Source organism: Aythya fuligula, chromosome 13 (assembly GCF_009819795.1).
Source record: "Aythya fuligula isolate bAytFul2 chromosome 13, bAytFul2.pri, whole genome shotgun sequence".
NCBI lineage: Eukaryota > Metazoa > Chordata > Aves > Anseriformes > Anatidae > Aythya > Aythya fuligula.
The window spans coordinates 8,052,515-8,080,115 of NC_045571.1; the positions used below are offsets into that span (position 1 = coordinate 8,052,515).

Consider the following 27,601-nt stretch of genomic DNA (forward strand, 5'->3'; position numbering starts at 1 on the left):
CATTTTCCCAATGAAAGTTTCCCTCTGCTTGCTGCTTAGTCCATAAGCTTTAAGACAGCTCAGAAGAAAATAAAAAGCCCATTGCCTGCTCCAGCTTGGAGGTAAGAAACACAAGAGGAGCACACTGTGCTTCTGCACCAGGTAGCGGCAGGCACGGCACAGGTCATGGTGTGGAGCAAGTGGAAGCACCGAGGCCTCACAGCGTACCCAGGGCACCCAGTGCCAGCCTCCAGGCTCTGCCACTGGCTTGGCCTCCCCTCAAGGCACTGGTGGTGGCCCAAGGCCAATGTGACGGGCCCAGGGGGCAACTGTGGGCTTCAGGGCTCTCAGCCAGGTGAGTGCTTCCAGCATGGGCTCTGGAGTCACGCTGCTCCACTTGCTGCGCAGCGCTGCGGCTGCCTTCTTGCCAATTCACTGCTACATTCGTACATTTCTTTGTAATTATGAATCGACTCACAAGGGTTAGTGCAAACCCCAGGCTCACGCAGACGGGCAGACAATATACTGGGTTACATCAGCTGCTGCAGCGCTCTCACATGCCTGCGGGCTTGCTAAAGCTGATCTAACCCTAATATAAAAGCCTCGTTACCCGCCTCCTCCCCCCACAATTACCAGAGGGCTGGAAAGCTATTGAAATGCAAATAGCTGATGGAGAGGGTAGTGGCGAGCCGCACTGGGACAGTGCAAACGTTGCCCTGCTAGTTTCCTTCAGTTCCACTCTTGCAGGACTGCAATCCTGGATTTCTCTCTGTATAAATACGAAGAGAGGCGATATTGCGAAGGATGGCCTTGTTTAGGAGCCAAAGAGCATCTTCAGCTTTTAGCTTCCCCATAATCCGAGGTCCTTGCTGCTAGTCCCACAGCTCGCAGCGGCAGAGGCTCACCAGGAGGCGTTCGCCACCCTGCCCCATGACATGGGACCCACGTCCCTGCCGTGCCCAGAGCTGCCTCAGAGCCTAAAGCATCCTTCCCCTGCTATCCCACCACGTCCTGCTTTCACAGAGGAAGGACTGCAAGCCTGTTTGCTGGCTGTCTCCCAGCACTGCTTGCAGGGATGGAAGAGCCCTGGCACTGCTGCATCCCCCAGGGGGTCTAAAACCGTGGTGCCCCAAGCGTCACCATCCCCGGGGGTGTTCAAGGAGGGGTCAGACGTGGTGTTTAGGGACACGGTTTAGCGGGTGACACTGGTGGTAGGCGATAGCTAGACTGGATAATTCGGCTGAAACACCTCGGGGGGAGGGTTGGGGACACACAGCAAGGCCCCGAGGCCCCCTCAGCGCCCAGGCGCAGGCCGAGGCGGGCTCTGCGCGGCCCCGCCCCGGAGGCTGGGCGGCAGAGGCGCAGCCCCGCCGCGACATGGCCGCCGCCCGCCGCCCGCTGCGCCTCCTCGCCCTGGCCGCGCTGCTGGCCGCAGGTAGGGGAAGGGGCGGCTGGCAGGGGGCTGGGGGGCTCTGCCGATACCCCCTCATCGTCCGCGGTGCCTCAGGGAAGGGGCAACCGGCCGGGGGCGTGGGCTCCGCGGTGGCAAGGGGGCTGGGGGCTCGGGGCTCGGGAAGGGGATGGGGTTGGGATTAGAATTGGGATTGGGGAAGGGATTGGGGTCGGGGTGCTGCAGCCGAGGGGCAGCAGGGTCGTGTGGTGTGTCCCCCCCCCCCCGTGACCCAGATTTGCAGCTTGCGTCCTCGCTGCTTCTGCAGACGGGCAGGGGCCAGCCCAGGCATCGGTCCCAGCGGGGCAGCGGGCTTTGCAGATAGCAAGCAGGGAGCTCTTTTTTTATATTATTATTATTATTATTTGGATGGTGGTGAAATCATGAAATCAAAGCCTACCCTACCTCTTCGTTTCCTTTATTTTAAAGCGCTCTTCAAAAGCGATCCGTTCCTCATTTCTTAATAGAAAAGAAAGTCCTTTTTTAAGGTCACGCAGAAAAAATAGACACCCATTCTGCAAAAGGCCCTAGGAAAGTTCTCTAAAAACCCCTTTTTGGCGAGGAAGCAGCTCTCAGACGCAGCAGTGTTGCAGGAGGGCAGCGCTGCGATGAAGATCAAGGTGGCAGCGCCGAGGCTGGCCGTGAGTCAGCCCCGGGGTGATCTCCCCCTGGGCCCTACCTGCCGGGCACCTGCGGCGCGGTCCCAGGCTGCTCCTGCTCCTGCCCGCATTTCCAAATGCGGGTGTCAGTTTTGGCAGGCTGAGCCAAGAGGCTGGGCGTGAAGTCCCGGTTTTAGATGAAAATGGCAAATTTGTGATTAGTCAGCAGCAAAGCTGTTTGCATTCTGCGCCGCTTGCACAGAAGAACGCTGCTCTGCTTCGGTCTTAAGCGCTGGGCTGCAGGGTCCAGCTCTTAAACATCCTTGGCTGTGCTTGCATCAAAATGAATTTCACTCTAAAGGTTTGCAAATCATCTCTGCTGCTGTCAGGCTTCGCAGGTAGCTGAACAACACTCAGTTTGGCCCTGTCTGAGCTGTGCTGAGTTGCCCCTCCATGGGAGTGACTAGACAAGGGTGAGGAGGGGGCTTGGCATTTGCAGGCTTTTCTGCACAGAGCAGGCATCAGGTCCTGCCAGGCGGCTTCAGCCTTGCCACGTGGCTCTTGCAGAGGTGCCAGGAGCCCTTTGCCAGCTGAGCACTGAAGTGGCCACAGGAGAGCACAAGGTAGCAATAAGAAGTGGGTTTCCAAGGCGGAGCTGTCCCGTGGGGCTTTCAGCCCCCGCTCCGCTGTGCAGCAGTAATAGAAATCAAGTTTCTTTGGTGCTCTCCACATCAGAGAGCAAACTATGCAGCGAAACCAGTATTGAGTGTGATTTGTGCAGCTGAGGTCCATATCAGCCACCAACACAAGAATAACACAGATTTCAGCTGCAGCTGTTCAGGAAAGGAAGAGAAAACTGACTTTTGAACTGAATAAAATACCGTAGGTTTTGCTTTGTGAAGCCTTTTTGCTTCAGAGCGTTACCGTGGAGCTCTTCTAGCACCTTGCATGATTTTTTAAATCTGCAGATCTGGCTTTTCCAGGAAGAAGTAGTTATGTTTGAGTCGTGCTAGGTTAACCCAGTGCTTGTCCAAAATGATAAAGAAAACAGTCAAGCAAGGAACTTTCCATGCTGTTGTGGCATTTTTTAGTCTCTCCTCATCATAAGCCAGGACAGAAAGGCGCTGATGTTGTCATGGAAATGGTAAACGTGACACTTGAGGTCATTGCTCCTGCAGGGAGCGCAAGGTTACCTCTCATGGGCCTCTCAGAAGGGGCCTGTCCAAGTTTTATGCTTTATATTATGCAAGAAAAACTTGAAGAGCAATTACAAAGTGATTACAGACAGCAGAGTTTGGGGCTTCCTCTGGAGCTGCAGCATCAGCAGTGACGGGCAACTGGTGCTGCCATCCCGTGTCCTACAGCCAGCCTCTGACAGATACCTCCCCGCTCAAGTGTGACAGCAATGTCCCGCCAGCAATTACAATAATTACTTAAACAAGAAAGAGATATTCGACGGTGTAATTAGCACTAACTGTTGCACAGATGGCTGTGGTCACTGCGGGCAGCTCCCTTGCATGCCCCTTGCGCACTGCAGCGTCCAGTGGCGAGCGCAGCCGGAGCCAGCTCCTTGCCAGGTGTTTGCCCAGCTCTCCGGGCTTGCCTCTGCCACAGCAGCAGTGGTGACAGCTCTGCCAGCACCCAGTGACCTGCCAGCACCGCAGGGACTGCTCACCACACTCCTGGCAGTGAGGAGGAATTGCATGGCAGAGGAGCGAAGGCGCAGTTTGGCACTGCCGACAGTGCTGAGCTAGGTAGCAGCCTCGTGCGAGGCATCTACGTTTACTAAAAACCTTAGTTATTATCCACTATTATGCAATAAAATTTATAATTACTAGGTATCGGTAGCGAGTCAAAGGAATACATTTAAAGAATAATTTTTACTTTGATAGCGTTTCTGACAAAGTGGGAGAAGCTAAATTGGTTTTCTTACAAATTATCTCTGATCTTTGAACAAATATGAATTAATTAAACGTGTTATGCCCGGATATTTTTGTCTGGAGCTTTAGAAATAATTAATTTCCATATTTCTGCCTGTATTTCAGAACCTCTTCCTCGAGCTTGGTGATACCTGTGCTTGGAAATGGCTATTTTACTTGGTTGATTTTTTTTTTATACTGTACAAAAATGTAATTTTTCCCTTACATCTGTTGCAACCGTTTCAGCCCTTACAGCGCATAAACCAGAACAGTCTATTGATCTCCAGTGTTGACTAGAATAAACTTTTAGGACTGCTCAGTTTAAAATCAAATTTGTTTCTCCTTACAAAACTATCTCCTGGAGGTTTGAGGCACTGCCTTTATAGTTAACTAAAGGAAGAGGGGGGTTTTTATTAGACACCGCTTCTGCCGCTGCTCTAATAGCAAAACATATGTTTAATAAACTACATCACACCGATGGCAAAGAGAAAACCTTTGCAATAAATCCTTTGTAATCCGCCTGCTGTAATTCACAACTGGGGGAAGAATTTGGAGAGAGCGGGATTGGGGAAGATGAATGCCGTGTATCAAAAGGCAAAACATGAAAGGACTGCTCTTGAAAAGGAGACTTCAAAGCTGGGGATCCAGATGCTGGGTTTGCTAGCTGCGATCTGGGAGGCGAGCACGAGAAGGCATTTGCCAAGCCAAGAGCGCTTCTCAGAAGGCAGCAGAGCCATGGCCCGAGGAGCGGCCGTGGGGCCAGGCGGGCGCAGCACAGGGCTGGGAGATGGGAATTGCTCAGCGCTTTGCTTGCTCTTTGAAACGCTCCCTGTGCTTCTGCACAGAGGAATCTGAACAGAAAGGACTTGCCAAAGGCTGGGAGGCTGCCTGACATCCAGCTTCAGGAGGACATACGTGGCTGCGGCACAGACCCAGGGTGGTCGGAGGCAGGAGGGGGAGCTTTACGTGCGATGAGACCCCGATGGCACAGCCCTAGCTCTGCCCCTGAGGGAGGGGAACGGGGCCGGCCAGCAGAAGGGGCTGAGCTGTGGCAGCAGCAGAAAGCCCTCCTGCACCTCTGCCCTGCAGTCCTGTGCCAGCAAGCCAGAGGGAAAGGCCCCTGGGTGAAAAAGGGAAGAAGGAGAGGTTTTAAGCAACTGGTGGCATGCACTCTGGGCTTGGATAAGAAACGGCCGTGCTGCCGGTGGTGGTGGTGGTGGAAGCCACCCAGCCTGTAGCCAGGAGCCGTGCCTGCCTAGTTTTGCTCTTCTTTGACTACTTGGTTTCTTCTGCGAGCATTTTTGTGTTACCTTGGTATTCTGGAGCTGCCATACTCTTACTTCCATTCATACTTCTGCTTCTCATTCATACGATGACCTAACGCACAGCGGCAGCGATCAGCAGCTCTCCTTAATGAGTGGGGTACTGCAGTACAGCCACGAGTTGTGCTCTTCTCATCGAGGTCTGAGGCTTCCTAAAAGGGTGTGGGGGAAGGAAGCAGGACTTACCTGAGAAACAGCGATCACGTTGCCCTGTTGGGTAACCACAGATTGGGTCAGTAGGGCTGAGCCTTGCTGGTGGACTTCTCTGAGCTCCGGGAGCTCCTGGTTTTATACACCTAAACTATTTCATGCCAGGTGAGTATCAAACCACGCTGGTTCCCTGGCGAACTTCCCCAGCAGTGGGAGACTGAACCAGCAGCGCATCCCTAGCGATGAACCAGCGTTTTTACCGTGTAATTCCCTATTTACCTACTTTTAACGACAACATCTTCTCTTGATCGTTATCTGATGAGAGCGATGTCTCTCCGTGGGGAATCAGGTGATAAGCACTTAATCTCCTGCCTCGGTTTTCTCTGGGCTCCTGCGTCCCTGGCTTTGTCATTAGCTGTTCTGCGCAGGATTGTGAACAAAATGCTTTCGTGCCGTAATTTGTCGGCTGGTTTATAAACAGGCATCTTTGGCCCTAGGCGAATTCCGAGTCATTACTTAACGTGTAAGCAGAAATCAAACGATAGATCTGAACGCAGCCCGTAATGGCTCTGTGTAACAGCGCTGCTTGGACAGCATGCAGAAAAGCAGGAAAATGCCTGCAGTAATGGAAGGTAAGGGAAAGGAGCCAGAATGGAGCCGTCCACGTTTTCTGCCCTTCACCGAAGATGGCAAGCTGTGAGAGCTGGGTCTGTGGGTCCTGTGTGCTGCAGGGTGGCAGTGGATGGGCAATTCCTGCTGCCTGGTGGCCAGTAGGGCTGGGACTGTGCGTGCCCTGCCCGGCTCCTGCTCCTCACAGGGAGATGCTCGTGCTCAGGAACATGCAGGTGTCCTCTCCTGATGCAGTCCCCTGGGAATAACCAGAGCATTTTTGGAACGGGTGGAACATGGCACACACCAGGACCTCTTCTTGGGCACGAACACAAGGATCGATCGTCTGAGCAAAGCTGTGTGGGACCCTTGTCACCTGCCCGTGGTGTGGAGATGCCAGGGAGCCTTGGGAACCCTGCAAGTTTTGTGATGTGGAGCAGGTCCTGGGAGCTGCCCTGGGTGCTCGCTGTCCCCTTGCCAGGATTCAGAGCGGGGATGTTTGGGGTCTGCAGCCCCCTCCCAGCTTTAGAAGGTCAAGGCACAGAAACCAGAGCTGGCAGGGAAGGAGAAGGAGCCTGAAGAGCATCCTGCTGGGAGAGCTCATCTTCTTGTGGATGTGTCCAAAGCTGGGGCTCTTGTGGCTCTGCGGGCAGCTGGAGGTCTGTCTGTCCACCTGGGTGGGGAAAGGAGGTCTGTCTGTCCGCCCAGGTAAGGACAGGATGCGTGGGGACCTCGGGTGGCGGCAGCTCTTGCTGGGTGCCTGGGGCACAGCCGGGCAGGTCACGCAGCTCCTGCTGGCCTTGCTGTTAGCAGGTCTCAGGCATCAGTCCCTGCGCACAGAGCAAGTCTTCATTATGCAAATTCTCATCTTAAAGCTTTATTCGCGTGCTTCCTGGCAGGCTTTCCTTTAATCTCAAGAGCAAGATTGCTTGGAATTACCATATACCCTTGTTAATTGCATAAAAAAAAAATTACAGCAGAGGTTGTTTTTGCCATAATCAAGAGCGATTTTGATTAGTACTTCTGGAAATCAAAATGTTTTGCTGGGAGTGGAGAACGGGGACAGCAGCATCGCCTCGTGCCCACCAGGGGGGCAGGAGCTGCTTCCTCTCACCGAGGCACAGGAGAGCGCCTTGGGATTCTCCCCTCCAGCCCCATACCTGCTCTGGGCTTCTCTGTGCTCACCCAGACTGCCGATCTCACCCCATTACGGGCTCCAAATTCCTCAGGAAGCTGAACACACCCGTACTGCACAGCGAGGTACGTGGGCTGGTGCTAAGAATGGGAACGGGCGCGCTGCTGGGAGCGCACTGGTGAGAGTTACAGTGCTGTAACTCCAGCTTTGTCAGACAGCGAGGCTTAATTAGAAAATATATATATATTAATGTAGAACCAAAAAGCTGACGAGTACAATCACGCGTGTGAGCTGCCTGCTACAGGAAATAATGAGGAGGGAACGCATCAAGGCACAAACCCCTTCTACCTTCAGAGAGCAGCTGGCTCGGAGTCACAACACCCCGACAAGGCAAGGGGCAGCTGCAGCGCCTCACCCCTGTCCTTCCTGCCCCGGCTTGGGCATTTGGGAATGTGTTACACACTGCGAGGTGCCTGGGTTTGTTCCTTTAGGTTGCCACAGTGAAGAATACTAGGGAAAACATCTCATTCATCAGTTCTTTCCCCATAAACCTGCAGCCCTGAGGATGCTCCAGTGCCAGCTGACAGCAACCACAGGGTGAGGGCAGCACGGAGCCCGTACATGGGGCAGGAGCTGCGTTGTACCCAGTGCTCCTTTATCTCCCAAAGGGATCTAAAAGGGGTATTTAAAAGCAGCACTGGGACCTGAGAGACGCTGCATCACCTCCTGTCCATCTGGGTGCAAAGCGTGCTTCGTTGGCGTGGAACAGCGACGAAACACGGGGCAGAGCTCAGCCCCTACCTGCTGGCGAGCACACAGCCTGCTGTCACCAGGAGCGGTGCTTACCCACCCCATGGAGCGCAGTGTGTCCCCGTAACGCTCCCTGCCTGAGCTAAGGGTGCTGGCGGCTCCAACTAGCTGGCCATCTATCATCCACCTGTACCAACACCTGGGGCATTCCCCAACCCAAACAGACTGTTACCAGCGTTACTACCAGTAGTAACACCGGGCGCTGGGGCTCCGTGTACAGACAGCCATATCAAGATGTGGTGCACGAGTGGCCGAGAGCAGAGCTGAAGGCGCTGCAGCGCTCGGTGCCGCTCCCTGTACAAGTTCTCCTCTGAAATGCTGATCCCTGCTTTCCGCTGGACTGGTGCATTTTCGGTGTTATTGTCCTTGTCAGTAAAGCTTTAAATTTATTCATGAAGCACGCTGGAGCTCAGGTGGCACCAGCTAAATCCATTTAGCAGTAGGAATAAGAGGAAAGCCATTTTAATGTTCTCTCGCAGTGCGGCAGTGCTTAGCAAACCCAAAGGATATTAATTACTCAGCATGCTCCGAGATGTAAAAGCATGAATTTATCAAGACAAATACAGTCAGAACTAGGGTAAGTCAACAGTAATTAACGTGATGCAGGAAAAGACGGAGAGCGGCAGGATTAGCCGGCCCGGTGCACGGGCCCGCGGCGCAGCCTGGTTATCCCTGGGACGTGGCGTGGTGCTGAGCTGGTGCGGGCACCTCAAACACTACGTGGCCGAGTTCCTCACCCTGCTCCTGGTGCACATGGCCGTGGCAGGAGGATGCAGGTGCTACCTGACATATTCTGCTGGGGTTGCAGTCAGCAGCAGCGTTCCCATCCGTAATATCAGAAGGCACTTCCCAAGAAGAGGTGCGGTGCGTTCGCTCTCCTGGCTTTCCACCCAGCGTGTCGGTGGCGCTCCGGTGTTTTCTTGGTGTTGAGCAAACCTGTAATCGGGAGCCCAGCCACGGGGGAGTGGCAGCCACCGAGATGAATTGGTAGGCTCTGCTTGACAGATCCAAGCGTAGCATGTGTTTTTATACCGCATCCATTAAGGCAAACAAATGGAAAAGGCAGAGATGACTGCTCTGCAATTTAACAGTCACGGGATGCAGGGAGGGCTGATGTCTTCCTCACCACTGACAATGGGTCAGGTTTAGAATAAAAAAGCAGAAAGCCCTCTATAAACTAAAGCAATTTGAGCAAGCGCATCTAGCCAGGCCGTGTTTAAAGGTGACTGACGCCGTGTGGAGCAAGTCAAACCTGTGCTGATTCTTTGTCTGCAGGTTATGGGGACGACACTGGGGGCTTCAACCTAGAAGATGCCCTCGGCCCTGTACCGCGTAAGTCAAATTTATTTTTACATTTATTATAATGTCATCGATCAAATGACGTTCCTGCACCCCACTCCTGTTCCATGCTTGGTGGTACCGGGGAGCTCCCTGCAAGCGATGCCAGCTCCTGCGATCGCACCAGAAGCACCAACAGGCATCGGAGTGAGGGCTGTAAGAGGGTCTGAAACCTCTGCATCGCAGCAGCCAGACCCCGCCAGATCATTACAGCACGCTGGAATTGAAGCCCAGCAGAAGCCCAGTGGTATTCAGATGGAAATTAATAGGAATGGAGCAACCACAACTCTTGCTCATAGTTTATTCATACGCTTGGTACCACTGATGTTAATGGATAGTGGTTTACAGGTAAAATAAAAATGATAAAAAAAAAAAAGAAATCCAACCTGTAAAGCTGACAGCAGCTTGTTTTGGCATGGGAGTGGCCAGGAGAGCTGGGCACTGAGCATCAGGGTGTCTCCTGAATTCCTCCAGCTGATAGAAAGCCTCTGACACATCAGGCAGTGCTGGAAGCAAGGGTCGGCTGTAAAGCTGAGGGCATGCCAGCAAGTCCTGGCCACTCATCAGACCAGAGGTGATGCTTCCAGTGCTGCCCATGACTAACATTTCTCCCCTGTTTTGCCACAGCCACTCCTAAGGGAGCCAAGAAGCCGTCCGGTGGGACAGGAGGGAGAGGTGAGACCTTACACACGTATCATTTAAGCAAAACCCTGGGGCTGCACCATGCCAGCCACCCTGGGGACTGCCTGCTGTGTTGGCAGACTCCAGTGCAGAAACCTTCGCTTGCCCATGCAGGTGCCCCAGACGTAACTTTACCCATGGTTTTCCATAAACCACCTCCCCTAGGTTTGCCAAAAGCTGTGCTGCAGTGTCTGCTTGCATTGCTTGAGCTTTTCCACCTGCACCAAAGCATCTTCTCCATCGACTGTATGTCTGTGTGAGCCTCGACTGCTCGCCTCCTCTGCCTCCCCTCCCCACCAGCATCTGTGCACCTAAGTAAATGCAATATTGATATTTCTGTCCGTTCTGAAGGCAGGCGGTGTGAGAGCATTTATGGCCAAGGCTGAGTTTTGCACACTTTGCAGTATCTTGATTGGGGAGACACAGACCAGAGCTCAGCTGTGCGAGGGCTTTCAGTTCTGCCCGTGCGGCACCTGCTGGCTTTCCTCCCCGGAGGAGCCCAGAGGATGTCTCTGCTCCTGTTTTTCCCCCAGGACATCCCCGGCTCCCACTGAACGGTGCCAGTCTGGTGACATTTTCCCACCCAGGGAAAAACATCTCTCCCACCGTGCTGGTCAGGTGCCCTGGCTGACCAGATCCCCAGCACATTCGCTGTTCAAAGACACTGCTTAGATTCACTCCAATGTGGAAATTTTGCTCCTGGTGACTCTTCTGGCCCGGATCTGGTCAGATGTACCCCTGAGGCCCCAAGCAGAGCCGTCAGCACCACCACTTGTCTGTCTCTTCTCTCCCACAGAGTTTGATCTGGCCGATTACTTTGATGACCCTCTGGAGACCACCACCAGACCAGCCAAGCCGACCCCCAAGCCCTTCCCTCGGCCAGGGAAGCCAGGTACCCCATGGCCCTTCCAAAATGGAAGCCCTGCTGATGCATGCCCTGGGGCAGGGGGACCTGGAGCCCTTGGTGCTCATCAGATTCACATTTGGGAGGGTTAACGGGGTTTTGTCTTTTCTCCATATGCTTTCAGACAACAGCTTTGGGGACGTCATCCGCACCACCACAACCAAGCGGCCGAAAACGACGCGGCCCCCTCCCAGGCATAACCCAGGTGAGCACGAGCTCCCTGCCACACTGCTTCCAGCCTTTGCTTTGTGCATTCACAGGAGAGGTAGGAAAAAGCCCCAGAGTAATCAAACCCCACAAAAGCACCTCATGGATGGGGCACCTTAGTATCACCGCGCACATCCTCTGCCCGGGGGCTTGCATTTCCCTTCCAGGGCTGGTGCTTGGGTCTCAGTGCACCCAGCTCACAGGCTCCTGTGCTGCCTGTTTGGGCAGAGCTTTGGGCAAAAAGGCTCAACATCGGTTTTGGATGAGAAGAAACTTATTTACGAGCTAGCGAGTGGGTTGAGAAACTCAGGTTGGCTCCATTCCACATTTTTAGCTGCCATTTAGCGAAGGCAACAGAAAGCTGCTCTGTTCGAGTCAAGCTCCTGAGGATACCAACTGTGCATTTATGGAGAGAAAAAAAACAACACACTAAGCCAGGAGGTCAGAGGCAGTTCACGATGGCATGGGTGCTGTGGGACACCTGTGCCCATGCCAGCGTCCCTATCGTGCCACCTTTGCTCTGACCACTTGTGTCTGGTGCAATTTGTGTGATTCCTGGGCTCAATCTGCAACACAAGGTGATTTCTGTGTTCCACAACAGCAGCACTGGGGCAGGTTCAGAGCATTCCCCAAATGGCACAAAGCCGCACCAGGAAGCAGCGATGTCAGGGGCTTTGCTGCTTCCAGTGATGCTGGTCCCTGGCAAAGCTGAGCCTTTCCTTGACTAGTTGTCATTAAGGAGGTTCCCACACTGCTGTGGTGTTCTGTAGGGAACGACTTCGACTTGGCCGATGCCTTGGATGACAGCAACGATATGAAGGGCGGCGGGCAGCCAAATGTGAGACCTGGTGAAGGTATGTGTGGATTTCCCCTCTCCCTGCCATCCTGCTCATGACCACGCCATCCTATCAGCTGCATGTCCCCGGGTTAGACACAACAGATTGCTGCAAGAAGTAGGGGGAGAGCAGAAAGAAAGGCGATGCCTTGTCTGGGCCACGGTGGTTCTGCTTCATTCACCTCGCCCCCATACCTGACAGCTATTTAACCGAGTGCTGTTGGGGTTCGCAGTCATTGCCAAGACGTAAATCCAGAGCAGCCTCAGCCCTGGCACAGCACGCACCAAGGGCCAGGAGACTTTTTTTTTTCCATCTCTGAAATACTCCAGTGAATGAGTCGTTTGTGTGAGAGGATTGTTCCCTCGAGCACCGGAGCTAGAAAACAGACTTTGCACGGCAGGTTTATGGATGTCGAGATGGCCGTATACCCTGCTCACACGTGTAATTAATAGTCAGGTATTTTATTAGGCTGTATTAACTAGGTGACTTGTCTGCACTTTGATATTCTGGGCTTGTTGGAGTATTAGACTCCTGCAGGAAGGTTTGAGGTGTTGAATGGCTGGAACATGGCACTCATTGTGAGCCAGCCGCCGCACACTTCCCCAGCATTGCTGCACCTTGCGTTGCTTTTGACCTCTGGGTTCTAGCTTTTTTTTTTTTTTTTTTTTTTTTTTTTTTTTAATTTTTACACTCATTACTAAACCCATAAACCATTTTTTGCGGTAAGCTAGTGAGCAAGGAAGTCTCTTTCCAGGCTGGAAAGTCAAAGGTTCAATAGCTTTACTAATTCCGCCGCTAACTCCCGTTCCACGTTTCTCTCTTCTTTCAAGCAAGACTTAAAGTCAATTATTACCTCTTTTATGAGCTTAAAAGAAAATAATTTGGGGTTGAACGTTTTGCTAACGCTCTGTAATTGCAAGGGAAGCAGAACGGCTCATTAACCTCTTTCTGTCCTTGCTTGGGGACAGAACAGCAGCCAGTGGTGGCACCGCACCCGTCAGCCCTGCGCTCAGCCCAGGCTGCACAGAAAACCCAGCCGAGGTCCTCAGACAGCCAGACGGTTTGTAGGGAATACTGAGATGAATACCGCAGCCTTCGCCTTCCTGAGCAAGCAGCACTTCCCTGCAGGTCGCTGGAAGCCTGCCCTGCCACACCATGCTCATAGGGCACCAGCGTCCCCCCAGAGCCCCATTTCCAGCTTCTCTCTACTTCCTAGGAGCACCCACAGACACCAGGACAGACAGACACAGGCACCAGCACAACTGGCACCCAGCTTTCCTGACCTCTCTCACCCCGATCAAGCCACACACCGTTTTCCCTTTCCATTACATTTGCTGCTTTCTAGGTTATTTTCTCCCCCTACCCCCACCCCGGGAAGGCAGCTGCCAGACCCCCAGCTACAGGGGACGATTTCCTTTCAGGCTCCAACCAGGTTTTGTTGTTATTTTTAAAGCTTTTTCAGATGATGACCTGGCTGGCATCGTGGACGGAGGCTACAGCCCTGACAAGAAGAAAGGTAATCACGGGCCTGTGGGCGGGTCTGCACCCCTAGCCTGAGGCACAGGGACGATGGCTGAGCCATGGGGCCTCTCAGATGGCATCTGCCCCTTCTGCTGTGGTGGGGAAGGGACCTCAGGACCCCCCGATGGACCTGAGGGGATCGGGGGGCTCAGCCATGTCCCCTCACACCAGCAGCCTGCGTGCTGAGGTGGCCCTGGGGCCTGGCACGTCAGCCTGTGCTGTGGCCACCTTCAGGAGACACCGAAGCCGCCTCCCACTGCTTGGCAGCAGGACTATGGCTGGTGGGGACAGCAGAAGAGGCCTTCAGCCTCCTCCTTCCAGTCAGCCATGCCTGTTCCTGGCCCCCTGAGGCTGTGTGGGACTCAATGTCCCCCGATCCCGGTGCCCTAACATGGCGCCGGCCCTCAAGGTGCGACCACCCACGGCTGGACACCAGAAGGGAGCAGCAGCACTGGCTGCACCTGCACGAGGATCCACAGCATTCAACACTAAAAGCAGCCGAGTTAAAGACAATGAACACCACAAGCCCAATCAACATTTAATGAATCACCGTGCCAAGGACAAACCACGCTGGAGACATTAACACAGCGCTGACCTGCTTCCATTACTCGGGATTTAAGCAGCTCGCTCACAACTACAGCTTCCAGCAGGAACCACCTCTCCTCCCAAAGCCATTTCTCCAGGGAAGGAGACTTTAAAACAGACTTCAAGCTACATAAAGGTGCCCTGGTGTGACGAGCTCAGCCAGTTATCTCCTTCTGGTGGCACAGGGATGCTGTGTACCTCTGCCCGACACCTCAGTTACCCTCACATTGCTATGAGGGCAGCACAGGAACAAGGAGGACCCCGTGTGCCAACCCAGGGGTGTGGGGTGAGCAGGGCTGCAGGTGGGACATGGCTGGACCGGGGTCACTGACAGGCTCCCCTCTTTTGCAGGTGCCGGGGGCAACACCAACAACGAAGGTAGGGACTGTGGGGTCTTGGGGGGAGCGGGGCCATGGGTGCCCCCCACCACCCAGCGCCTTTCTGTGCCCCACAGGCAGCAGCACGGTGGAGACGGGGACCATCGCCGGCATCGCCAGCGCCCTGGCCATGGCACTCGTGGGGGCTGTCTCCAGCTACATCTCCTACCAGCAGAAGAAGTTCTGCTTCAGCATCCAGCGTAAGCAGCCCCTGGGAGGAGGTGGGATCAGGTCGGGGGCAGAGGTGCCCAAAGTGGGGGTCAGGCACTCCAGCAGAACGGGCACCCCTCTGCCCCCACTAATTCCCCACCCTGCCCCCAGGAAGGGGTAGCAGGGGAGAGCCCTGCCTCTGCCCCAGCACAGCACAAGTTTACCAGATGCTGTGCATGGGCACCCACTGCCAGCACAGCCCTATACACACACTTAATTCTGACCCCAAAATAAATATGAGGAGAAAAAGAGGTGACCACTACACCAGGTAACAGCAATGGAAGCAGGGTAACACTGAAGCAGTGCCTGCAGCCACAGCTGTGGGTGATATATCCCATCCCATCCCACCCCCTCCACAGGTGCCTTGCAATCACTGCAATTAAACACAAATTAAGCTGCCAAGCTCCCTGAGGTGCTGTAGGCATTGCTTGGGGGGCATGTCACCTGCAGGCAGGTGGCTGGGGACAAGGGAGCCATGTGCCTTGAGGGGCTGTCCCCGTCCCAGAAGGTTTAAGGGCAGGTGAGGGGCAGCCCCCCGGCCTTTATGAGGCAGTTGCAAGCAGCTGGAAAAGGCTCTTTATATAAATCCAGTGAATTCTCCCGAGAGCCTCCTGTGCTCTGGGGAGGGTGTTTGGGGGCTGGAAGCTTTGGCTGGAATCGTGCTATTTTCCCAGTTGTGTCTGCAACAAACAGGAGCATTTTGGTAAATTAGATCAGCAGGGAAAGTCAAATGAATGTGATGGAATGAAACATGCTTGTATATTCCCCCCACTTAAATGATATTTTGGCAAGAATAAATAACTAAAAAAAAGAGAGCAAAGGCTTTGATGAGGGGGAAGCTGAAACACACAAAGCCCCAGAAAGGCGGCAGGAAATTAAAGTTAATTATAAAGGAGGATTAATTTAAGCCATCAGACATGGCATGCTGGGCTAATGTCAGGCCTTAGATGCATTGCAATGCATGACAGAAATCTGAGAGCCGTCAGCCACTGCAGAAGTGGCTTTTTATTGAAAAACATAAATTGCATTTGGTGTTATCCCAGCAAAACACACGGCCTGGGGGAGGCGGAGGTGGTGCGTGATGACCGCTTGCTGGAAGCGGGGACAGCAGGCTCGGCCCTGGCGAGGAGCAGCTCTGCTCTGGTTTTCCCCTGCCAGGAGATGGGGCCAGGTCTGTCTGGAGCTGGGCAGGGGCACAGCAGAGCCCTGCCGGGCTTTGTGCCATGTTTAGATGTGTGGAAAAGTTGAGATGGCTGCAACGTGGGGTGTGGGAGGCACAGTTACAAACTGGGCGGGAGCACCGCCTGCGACACCAGTTCTGCTTTGTCCCTTACCCCTCAAAGCTGCAGAGGGACAAGGTAAAGGTGGGCTTCGTCTTTCTCTGACTTCTGCTGCCCTGCTTGAAAGCGGCGCTGTGGCAGCCTCAGGGACCCTCTGCAGACCCCGGGGTTCAGTGGCGGGGGCGCGTGCTGGGACGTTGCTTCAGCAGCACAGCCTTGCTTTAAGCTGCTTCTTACAGCTCTGCATAATTCAGCTTTTAATGAGAAATACAGCACGTATCTGTGCTTAGAAGCAGCCCCTGCTGCATAGCAGTCCCTCCTGGAAGAGGTACCAGGTCTGTGCACCTCTGCAAGCTGAGCCGTGCTAGCACAGCAATTAGCCTCGCTGCCTCCTCGCATGGTAAAGGTGAAGCAAGAGACTCAGAAAAAAGGGATGGGACTGGAAGCTCTGCCTTCTGAGAGAGCCTCTGTGGTTACTTGAAAGTCCGACAGCGCTTTCTCAGCTGCGTGTCATGGTTTAGTGATGTTTCTCTATTGCTGTTAATGCAGAGGAGTTTGCAAAAAAGCATCTTAGCTTCTACAGAAGATAGGCCCATTACTAGAGATTTTAAAGCATCAAAGCAAATCATTTCTGCTTTCTACCCTCCCACCTCACTCTCTTTATTGTTACTTCTCAGAGGGACTTAACGCAGAGTATGTGAAAGGGGAAAACATGGAAGCTGTCGTAAGCGAGGAACCCCAAGGTGAGAACTTTGCATTCCTTAACCTTCCTGCATCTGGCCACAAAAGCAGCTTTAGTGAAGGACTTCCTTAAAGGCGCTCACCCTGCACTGAGCTAGCGTCTCTTTGAAGACACTACTTAGGTTATGCCGCAGCTTTTTGTAAAACATCCACTACAATGTCTTTCCCTCTTCATTGTACACAAAGGAAAGCCGTGATAAGAGACCAAGGATCTCATTCTGCAAACGGTGGCAGTTAATATTTAGCTTTCATGTTTTCAGCCATCAAAAGTGTCTTACACAAGAAAAGCATGATCCTTCTTTCGGTGACAGATAATCAAGTCTGCTGTAAAAGCTTTTCCAAAGTCAGATACAACCAACCAGTATCTGGCACCCGTTGCTTGCACTTTGTTACTATTGTGTGCTATTGTATTAATGATTTTTTTTTTTCCTCTCCAGTTAAATATTCAGTACTGGAAACACAGTCAGCAGAACCACCAAAACAAGACAGTGCAAAGATCTAAAGCGTGGCCTGGGGCTAGAAAAGAATCAGTCAGCAGCAAACACGGAGATCTTACATGCTTGTAATTTAGCTTTTTATTTAATTTGAATCCAAAGCTATTTAATGTGTACTTAGGCTTGGACTGGCTTCTTATTGCTCTAGGCTTTAGGGTTAGGATGGTAGTAGGTGTTGTTGTTGTGTTTTGTTTTTTTTGTAACAAGCTATGTTTACATTGAAGTAATACTGTAGGTTTGGTCTCAAGTTGTATGCAAACCAACAGAAGGTGCTTCAGCAGTGGTCAATTATCACAAGGTTTTTTTCAAGGAGAATTGCTTACAGGTGTGAGGACAGTGAAGTGCCTGTGAATAGCAACCCAAAGCAAACCGTTCAAAACCCTTAGTCAGTCACCTCCAGCCAACTTCTGCCATCAGTGATGGGCTGTCACTTCTGGCAGCAGGGATGAAAACCACGCGTTTCCTGAGGGTAGATTGTGGTCCTTAGTGTACCTGTACCTAAAACCAAGTGCCTCTGGGTATGTCCTCAGGTGGGGCCTCAGGCTGAGGCAGGTGAGTCCCTGCTCCCAAGCCAGGAGTTGGGGATGCTCCACCTCCACGCAGCGCTGGGCTTCTGACCAAATCAGAGGACCTGATCTTCATGCCAAGTCATAAACACAGGTAACAGCAGTGTGTGCAGTGCTCACGTGCAGCAAATGCCATTTGAATGCTGGGCTATGGTAGAGATGGGAAGAGAGTTACCAAGTGGCAGGGTTTGTCTGTGACATGAGATTCCTGTATTATCACTGAGACAAAACAAAAACTGTGTTCAGACGCTTTCAAGGACAGATTGAGATCTCGTCCATAGAGCAAACCACAGATTTAACCCAAAAGCAAATAAACAACGTGTGCATCTGAGATCTCTAACTCACTGCCACTGGAGTCGTAGATAGAGTTCTTCACCTTCTCCTCTGATCATTACACAACTATTGAGAGCATTTCCTGGCACGTTATGTAGAAAAAGGAGACAAAGCTTTGGGTCACTACCTAACCTTTAAAAAAGGCTGGGTGTCCTGAGAGGACGGGGTCTCTGCTGCTGTCCCACGAGGGTCCTGCAGCTCTCTGTGAGCCGTGCTCAGCAGAACACCGCTCTATTGCCAGGAGAGCACCCCTGTGCCACACTGGTACTGCTATCCGGACCCAAGCACTATCTCACAAGAACTAGTTTTCATACTTCCTCCCCAACCCTTTCTTACCGATGCTGAAATGTGGATACAGCTACCTTCTGATGCATTTTTTCCCAAAGCAATGAATACTTGAAAAAGCATGCTCTGAAGTGAAGGAAAATTCACTTTGCCTAGTGTAAAAAGTACTCACTATTTATATATAAACCTAAAATGTGTGCATTTTGTAATGTTTTGCAAATCCCAGATTGTGTGAACGTGAACTAAAAAAAGCATTTCCAGTTTGATGTACAAATTCAGAGCTTTCAGCTAGACATGACTTACACGAGGCCTTGCCAATAGGTGAAGGAGCCCAGGAGCATTTCTCTGGAACGGCTCAATTTGAAAGGAAATTGCCCAGTAACATTGTAAGTATTTTGCAACAGCTGCACAATTCTTTATGCTCTTCTTAACACTTGCATTTTTAAAGCCTTACACTAGCTCAACAGAACAACTACAGCATTTTATAAGGGAGATAAGTTCTAAGGATATATGGTGCCTGACATAGATTTAGAACACTTTATCTACAATACAGCTGTTGACTAACTACTGCTACTTTGTTTTATGAATGTGTTGGGGTTAGAAAAAATATTATTGTTCGTTCTGAGGCTGTAAGCAGAAGAAATAGATATGGAATACACTCGGTAGTTTTGCTTAGTCCCGGAGTAAGACTTCCACGGGGGAGCATGGTCTGCAGAATTCCAACCAACCCGTGCAGGAGGTCTGATTCTAGCGAAGCCACGCATCTCCATTTGCAAACACCATCATCGTTTTTTTCTTTCTTAGCCAAACATATTTGAAAGCTGTAGCATGAAAAATGTTTTTTTACAAAATTCTTATAGGTAAAACGTTGCAACGTAGCATTGACGAACACTAGGAGTCATTTTCCTAGGTTAGATCAAGCGAACGTAATTCCGTTTCTTTTTGCTGATGACAGTGCTTGCTGTAGATGCAGATCATCAGTTTTAGCGCATTCCTCTTAAAGTGCACTCCCTGTTTCTCTGGTGGACAGTGCAGTGGGTGTTCAGGATTGCTTACAGGCTGTAACACCCTCCATTGGGATATTGTTATACTAGGACATACAAGAAACAGGCATGTAATTCACAAATACTGCAGTTTTTTGTTTTTTGTTTTTTTAACTTTCACTGAGAAAAATACCAGCTTTTGGAACTGAGAAGCAAATAGCACTGAAGTTGCTCCTTTTCTCCTTTTCATGAGGCCTTTTTATGACTGGTGAAAACTTTGTTAATATGATTTCTACGTGTAGTATATGGAAAAAAAAACACACAAATGCACAGTGAAAGGGAGCACTTTTCCAGTTTACAGTAACAGAATTCAAAAATTCTTTCTCCAGCATTTCAAATGGGAAAACATTGACAAACACTGCAGTAAAGAAATTAAACCCAGTCTCCTCTTCAAAACAAGTGCACAAAAATCAAAGCCTTCATGTGCTAAATGTCAGCTAAGGCTCAAAGTGCTGCTTTGTTGCAGTCTGTTTCCTTCTCCATCCGAGCTGTCAGATCAGTGTCTGAGAAGCGGGGAGTTCATACTTCATGCCATTGTTATCTCAGGCATTACAGCAACTGAGAGGGTTCGTTCATGTTTTCCTAGTAGTGATACGAGTTCTGAAACAACTGACACCTCTGTAACTATCTTCATTTAATTAGCATCCATTCTCTTTAAACGTGGATATTGAATTTTTAAAAATTTTGCACTTATATTCTGTATACACGGTGTGAACTTTCTCATCCTTTATTAAAAAAAAAGGTGTAAAATATTAGAAAAGTAGGATTTATTTTTTTTTTCTCTAGAGTCCAAAATTATGTATATACATCTGTCCTGAGAGTTTAAGTAAAACTGTGCTGTGGGCTTTTTTATTTCTCATCACACCCCACATTTTTAACTAAAGCTACTTCTAATGAAATGGTTGAGAAGAGGTTTCACAATTACATAGGAAACAGAATTGAAGGAACTTAACCAGCTCTTATTCCGTTGTTTATTCTGTTAATTACTTGCATTTTCCTTCAGCACAATTGTAGAAGGTTCTGCATTTATGGTGCTGTGACATTACTTTATTCAGTATAGAATACTGTGACATGAATTTCAGAGTGTTTTTTTTTTTTTTTTTTTTTTTTGCATTTGAATAAGCTTGGTCATTTCCATCCAGCCCCTTTAAGGAACCCTTACAAGTGCTATATTTGTCATTGTTAACTATTCACTTGTTGTGATAAAAATGGAATTAGTCCACAGTGCCGTTTCTAATTCTGCAAAAGCAAAATGACTAGACAGGCTAAGGCCTTCAGATTTGCTTCAGCAACAAATGAGGCCCAGGAACAAATGAGGTTCAGGAACAACAGCGTTGTGAAATTAGAGAATAATTTCTTTTGAGTGAAATCCTTATCTAAAAGCAAAGCCTATTGTTTACTGATGCAGAAGTGATCTGTACCAAATGAAGGTTGAATGTTCTGCTGTGAAAAGATAAGACTCATTTTGCTAATGTGCATGTAAGGGTCATGGGGGGAAATATCAGAATTTGACAACCTTTGGAAAACAACAAATAAACTGTCTAATAAGACATGAGAGACTTGTGTGTTTTTTTTTTTCATGCTGCAAGTAAACTGCAAAAGGTGGACCATATCCTTTTTACATATAACCTCTTCTGTAACTAAAAACTTGAATAAAGAAAAAACCACAACACATAACCACTCAAAAGCTCCAAAACCAGTTTTCTTAGTGAAAAAACACCTATCATTACAAAACCTTTAATATTGAAGTATTGAAACACACACACACACAGTCCCTCTCCCTCCTCAGGCTACCCAGCAAATAAACTCAGGTAATGAATGCCCTATAATCCCTGGCTGCACTCTTAGTTTTCAGCTTAGTTTTCAGTCCATTTCACCGCCATAGGTTTCCTGCCGTTTTTTGTATATTTTCGTATGCAGATGAATCTCCCATGCAATGCAAAGTTAAGTTTTTGGCCTCCATATAATGATGCAGTGCTTTATATCAGAGTTAAACAATGTGTTTTATACTTTAACCTACCTACTTCTGACTCTTATTTCTTGTAAAAATAAAATTATCTCTTCCTGACTGCACATGATCTGGCAGCGAAGAGATCTCTGATAGGATATCCACTTAGTTCAGATGTGATCGCTCAGCAGATGGACATTGCTTTGTGCATTTTAACACAAGAAGAAAGTTTATCTCAAATGGGAAATACTCTGATTTTCCCATTTTACTTTGTCCTCTGCTGTGGGGCTCACTCCACTTGAATGGGAGTTGTTGATCCCTTATTTCCAGCTCTTCAAAACCCAGCCATTCTCAGCGTTACCAAATACTGCCTATGACTTAGTACAGCTTTTCTTGAAAAATAAGAGAAAAATCAAACACTTCTTGTTTAAAGCATCAGCTCCTTGAGAGGAAGGCTGCCAATGCAGGGAACAAAAACAGGCAGATAAGACTGTTTACCAACTTTAAAAGCCTTCTTCCATTTTTCTGAGAAATAACCAACAAGAAAAAAAAAGACTTTATCTACAAAGGAGGAAAAAGGGTAATTAAGCTCTGAAACTGGACTAAGATGGCAAAGTGTCTGATGCTGATGATTCACTCAACTTACTTCACAAGCAAAAAATGTTTCAATTGCTTACCACAGCTTCAGCCCATTCTGGTATGCTGGATTCAGTTTGTTCTCCCTCTCACATGTCATCTACACGAAGAAAACCCTACAGGTCAAATTTAACTGCTTTCTGTCTTTTTGCACGTTCCCTTTATGCTTGGTAGAGTCAAGTCCAAAAAACACAAAGCAAAAGATCCAGGATTAGAAGTTAACAGTTCTGTTCATGGCACATCAGACGGGGAACAAGGTTCTGCTCTTTCTTCCAACAGTTCAAAACTGGCTGTCTTATTAAAAAATAAAAAAGGGATGGCACACGTAGTTGTTGAACCAAAATGAAAAAAAAAACTGAATATTAGGAAGCAGACTAAACACAGAGACAGTGTATTAATCGCTTCTTCAGAATAAAACTATGCTTTAACTAGCATATATAGGCTGTTTTTGAAAATTACCATGGTAAGTGTATACAGAAACATCCATTGTGCTTACCCAGATTTATAGCAGGATCCCTCCCCCACTGATAACCCTTACGGTCAGAGAAGACTCACTGAGCTATGCTGAAACTTGTGGAGAAACAGGCAGGCACAGTTGAAATAACTGGTAGTCTTCTTGGCGGAACTGAATTCTCAGATTTTAGCTCTGGGAATCTAAGCTTTTAAAATCTCACAATGCCTAAGCTAATCCAGTCATCACTTTTACAATAATTATAGAGGAAACGTTGTGACTATTAGCACCAATAAAGAGAAAAACTTCAAAAGATCTTCTTTAGCACTGCATTTGAGAGATAAAGTGCTTTGCTTTAATATACAGTTAAAATGTCAAGGAAATCTTAAGTATGGAAGAGTTTAATTAAATACCAGCTCAACATATTTTGGCAATGTAAAATTCACTGCTGGCATACTAGTTAGCAGAATCATTTTTACAGCAAAACATTTTTTGTCTATTTATAAAAAGCCTGAGGTTGATTAAGAGATGCCACATTGCAAATGTCCATAAACTTTGTTCCTGCAGGCCGGTATCTATTATAAAGTGTATTTACTGTAACAAAAAGGAGATGTTGACATACCCTGTGCTGCTCAGTAAACTTGCAAGAATGGATACAACACATCTGCCTTTCCAGTTGGAGTTGCGAAAGTGCTAAGCAGCTCGCTTTACTCATTAACTAAATGCTACGTTCATGAATGCAGAGAACAGAAAAGGGACATCTTATATTAAGAACAAATGTGCAGACTACTCACAGACAGCAAAACCCACAATCAGCATAGAGAACCAACTCAAGAACGGGGCTTAATTCCCATCAGCAGAACTTGGAGCACGAGTTAAAAAGCAGAGCTGCAGCACTTAAGTATCTTAAGGAGAAGAGCCAGATTCTCACGAAACACAGAGAGGACAACAAACAAAGGAAAATTGTCAGCGCGCACCATTTCTGGGTCTTCCAAGGAGCCCACTGAAAATTTATCGAAAATTTGGATGTTAGAGTAACCAGATTTCTCTAATATTAATATTTTGGGTGAATATAAAAAAGATGGGAATGCATATTTTATACAATAACACAGATACATTATTCACTCTACAGAAAAAAATGCTAGCGGCAACTTAAAAAACAGAAAGCCAACCGGCTTTATTTCAAGCAAACCAATGAAGCTCATATTTAAAAAAAACTTTGTTTGACAAAGTCATTACAAGTTAAGGTCTTTGAAAGAGTTTGGATAGGCAGGATCCATTTTCTGAACGTAGAGCTTAAAACCACGGGAGTATGCATATGTTTAACATCACATACACATGTATATATAAAGGACACAGCTTCGCATTTTGTGTGTACACTTCAAAAGAAAACACTTAACAAAATGTGGAGCTATACAGACTATACAATTTACACAGGTGGGTGTCATTTCAACCCCAAATATTACCATTTGCTAGAAAACACTTATTTTGTACAAGACCTTGACATGATTAAGTTTACTCCTTACTCAGGAGGCTGAAACTGAACAATAAACTAAGCCATCAAAAGACTTTATTTCAACTTGTACAAAAGGCATTAAAAAACCTAAAATACATGCTTTACCAAATATATTACATCATACAAGTCAGCGTGGTGTTTTTGACAAACCTAGCTTAATTTCATCCACTTTTAATGGCATATTTAGTTGAAATGCAGAACTGACTACACTGGAAAACATTACTTTAAACTGGAAAACATTACTTTAAAATTGATTTCCAAGTGTATCAATTACCTTAACACAATTGCTTTAGCCAAAAAAAAAACACAAACAAAACCAAAACCAACAGAAAAACAACCAACTAAAAAAACCCTGTGCGAAATAAGGAGCTCCCATTCAGAAAAATGTTCTCAGTGTTCTGTGTAAGCATCACGTGTCATTTTGTCTGATTCTCCCAGCTAGACATGGTACCCTCGGCAGCATGAGAGGCATTTTTCTGTCTGCTTGGCAGATGGATTCCTTTTTAGGATGGTTAAATTGTTAGTTGCTCAAAACCAAGTTTAATTTCACAATTGGTGATTTAGCTAGAGTTGTCAAAACACGTGGGAACTGCCAACAAGAAAATACATCACATCTATTGAAGCTCTTTTGGCCTCATCTTGATAATATCAGACACAGTAAGGCATGTAGATCATAGCAATTACAAATCACTCACGATCCTTGTGTGATAGGAAAAACATTTCCCCCTCCTCTCTGTATTACCTGACATAAACTGCGTAACAAAAGCCGTGTGAAGCATCACACAGAAGTGTGTACCGGTGTTGCTGAGTGGGAAGGAGACGAACCTCTATCAGAGGAGGAAGAAATGGACCGCGTGGCAGCTTCCCGCTGCAGATCTTCAACCTTCTTCTGGAGCTCAGACCGTATGGCAAGGAGCTCTTTGAGATTCTGATGGATTGGAACCTGCAGGTGAAGAAAGAAAAGGTTTACGTTGACTCTAATAAGTTATCTTCTCAAGTAACATTTCCCCTGCTTTCTGCAGTAAGACAATGAATCCAACAGCTACAATTTTCAGTCTATCAGTATTTAGTGAGTTTCCTTAGTCATTTGAAATGAAGCATTTCAAACCATCCCTTTCTAACAACACAGTTGGCAGGAGGCCAACTCAAAAGACCGTTTGCAAACCGAGCTGTTGGGATAGCACACACTCCAATAAATGTACTTCCCTGAGAACTATTTCCTCTGCCTGCTGGGACAGAACTTGTTATGCAAAGAGAGCAGAGTTCACAAAGCTGGCTGCATATGGAACATCTTGTTACTCATCCAGCCAGGCGCCTTTCCAAGAATCTGACCCCTTCCAGCACAGCAGTGAGAGAAGTGCACCAGGCAAGCCAGTCAAACTGCATCTCCTGGAGCCACACGCTGATAAACCTTTTGTAGAAGTGCCTCATACAGGTTGCTGCCTCTGCTGCTGACTTTGGCCATGGGTCTGCATTGAAGTTCTAGACAGACTTCACATTCTCCTGGAACACTCAAATATATCATGGACAAAGGAAGACCCAAGTTACGTTGCTTTTGCAGCTGGATCTGTTTTCTCAGACAAGCGGAGAGAGACCTCCCCTTCCTCCAAACGCCACAGAAAGCCCAAAAAAGTTTGGCTGTCAATTGCTTTTAATTTATTTCATTCTCTATAAACGCTGAATTGCTTACAGCTTTTGGAAAGCGCAAGATGGGAAAAGAATTTATTTGGACTGTCAAGACAATCACAGGGAAATGCAGCACTGGGAAACCCAGAGCTTGCTAGACATAATAAGGAAATTATACCCTGGGCTTCTGGAATGCCAGGCTCCAGGGAACTGTGTTCACCAGGATCACTGCCTACTGCTCACAACTGTTTGTGGGGCTGGGATGCACACCTGAGCCTGAAATTCTCACGTGGTGCTAGGTGAAGATGATCTCAAAAACCAGAAAGGGTTTCTCTCCTTGCTGTCAACACACAGCTGAAGCACAATTTAAGATTTTGCCAATCCTGACTTCTTAAAGAAATTAAAAAAATAAAACACAAACACAAACAACATGCATTTGATCTTGACATTTTCAAACTCTAACACTTGTGTTTCTGAAATAGGAAAAACACATTTCTAACTGAATTCATTTCTAACTGAATTGTAACTTGAGAGGATAAAATAGTACCAAACAGACTGTTTAAAGGCAAGTGCAACATATTTTTCACTGAATTATTTTTTTTCTTGTTTTGTGGCTTAGCCCACAAACCAAAACTTCGGCATATTCACGAAGTGCTGCTACCAGTACCTTGGGAGCGATCAATTCACCCAGCATGCCATCTAGAGCAATTTTTAAAGCATAACTTTTGGAGTTTTCAGCAGAGCAATCGGTGCACACCACCAAGCAAGCTTCCGATGGCCCTGCAGTCCTGCCTTCGCTATGGAATGAATCCCTCCTTGCAATCTTCTCCCACACCCACTGCACAAACACTTCAGCAAGCGAGGCCATGAGTCTGAAGAGAGCAGCCTCCTCCACTAACCAACACAAAGCACACCTACAGAAAGCCAACTCTTTTTTTTTTCTGAGGTGGTTGTTAAGCGTTTGAAGTTTCTCAAGACACTGATGACACACGCTGGGCAATTCAGATTTTGGTGGAGCCCAAGGCTTTCTGGACTTAGCACTCTCCCCCCTATATATTTTTTTTTCTTTCCTTCAAGTACAAGATCCCTTCTTCCTCCACTCCCACGTCAGAGTTCTGCTTTATGAAGACATCTTTCTGAAACACTCGGGTCGGTGACAGAATGATTTACCACTGCTGTCATTAGTCACGCCAGCCCTGGGTCACGGGAGATTTGTACACCTGAGTTCTGCACAGCTTAATCACCATTCGGCTCACCAGGCCTATTTCTCCTAGACACCTCTCACACAGGTGTTAGCTGGTGTGTTCCTCTGTGCTGTGCCCGATTCCCATCTGGTTTTTGGGGAACCCACTACAAATCTGTTCAGGCTACGCAGCACAAACGCCACTGCAGGACTTGGCACGCTGTGTAAAGCGCTTAGGGGAGCCCGGCTGCACTTCTCCATCCTTCTTCTGCATTCCCCTGAACCCAATTCCAGAATCCACATGTTCAAACTTGGATGTAGATGCTGTTCTCCCCATGCTTCCATCTCAAGGATCAGGAACATCTTAAAATAAATGCTCTAAATAACATTAATGACATTTTTAAAAGCAATGTATATTCAAGGCATGGAAAAAACTCTTCAACACGAAGGCTGCAAAGTTATGCACTCCAAAAATTAGAAAGTGTCAGAATGAAGATTACTTCTCCACACTTAATTCAGCCTTCCTGTACATCTGGATAAAATTGTTGGTTAAATAAACATTAAAACATTAGTTCCTCCCTTGTATTCCTGATTTATTCAGTGCACAGTTTGATGCTACTCAATTAGTGAGCAGTTTTTTAACATTCAGTTTTCTTTGCAGTGCCTGACCCCATCCTTTTTTTATTCCTCTGAAATAAAAATGCTCAGTTTTCCTCACGGACTTTTCTGTACTTTCATCTCATGTCGAGAAACCAATTTATTTCTCCAGCACCCCAGCGAGGCAGGGAAGCATTAACACTCCACTTTCACAGCCAAGGATGTGGAATGAGCACCTCCTAATCTGGACCCCTTGGCTCTCAGGCTGGT

General features: G+C 48.3%; 2 protein-coding genes across 5 annotated transcripts in view; one reads left to right on the plus strand and one right to left on the minus strand.

Annotated features, from left to right (window-relative positions):
• The first annotated feature begins 1,356 nt into the window (after window positions 1-1,356).
• CD99L2 (CD99 molecule like 2) lies at window positions 1,357-19,511 on the plus strand. Its single transcript, XM_032196418.1, has 12 exons — window positions 1,357-1,414; window positions 9,249-9,305; window positions 9,939-9,986; window positions 10,789-10,884; window positions 11,021-11,101; window positions 11,874-11,957; window positions 13,393-13,455; window positions 14,397-14,423; window positions 14,500-14,622; window positions 15,976-15,996; window positions 16,590-16,655; window positions 17,091-19,511. The coding sequence occupies exons 1-12, from the start codon at window positions 1,357-1,359 to the stop codon at window positions 17,153-17,155; spliced, it is 789 nt and encodes a 262-aa protein (XP_032052309.1). The 3' UTR covers window positions 17,156-19,511.
• A 4,050-nt stretch (window positions 19,512-23,561) lies between these two features.
• Window positions 23,562-27,601, minus strand: part of MTMR1 (myotubularin related protein 1) — a 38,779-nt gene continuing 34,739 nt past the window's right edge. For all 4 annotated transcript variants that reach the window (XM_032196180.1, XM_032196184.1, XM_032196181.1 and 1 more), the window contains one exon: window positions 23,562-24,868. In XM_032196180.1, coding sequence (XP_032052071.1) covers window positions 24,704-24,868 — 165 coding nt within the window. In that variant the 3' untranslated portion in view covers window positions 23,562-24,703. The remainder of the gene's footprint in view (window positions 24,869-27,601) is intronic.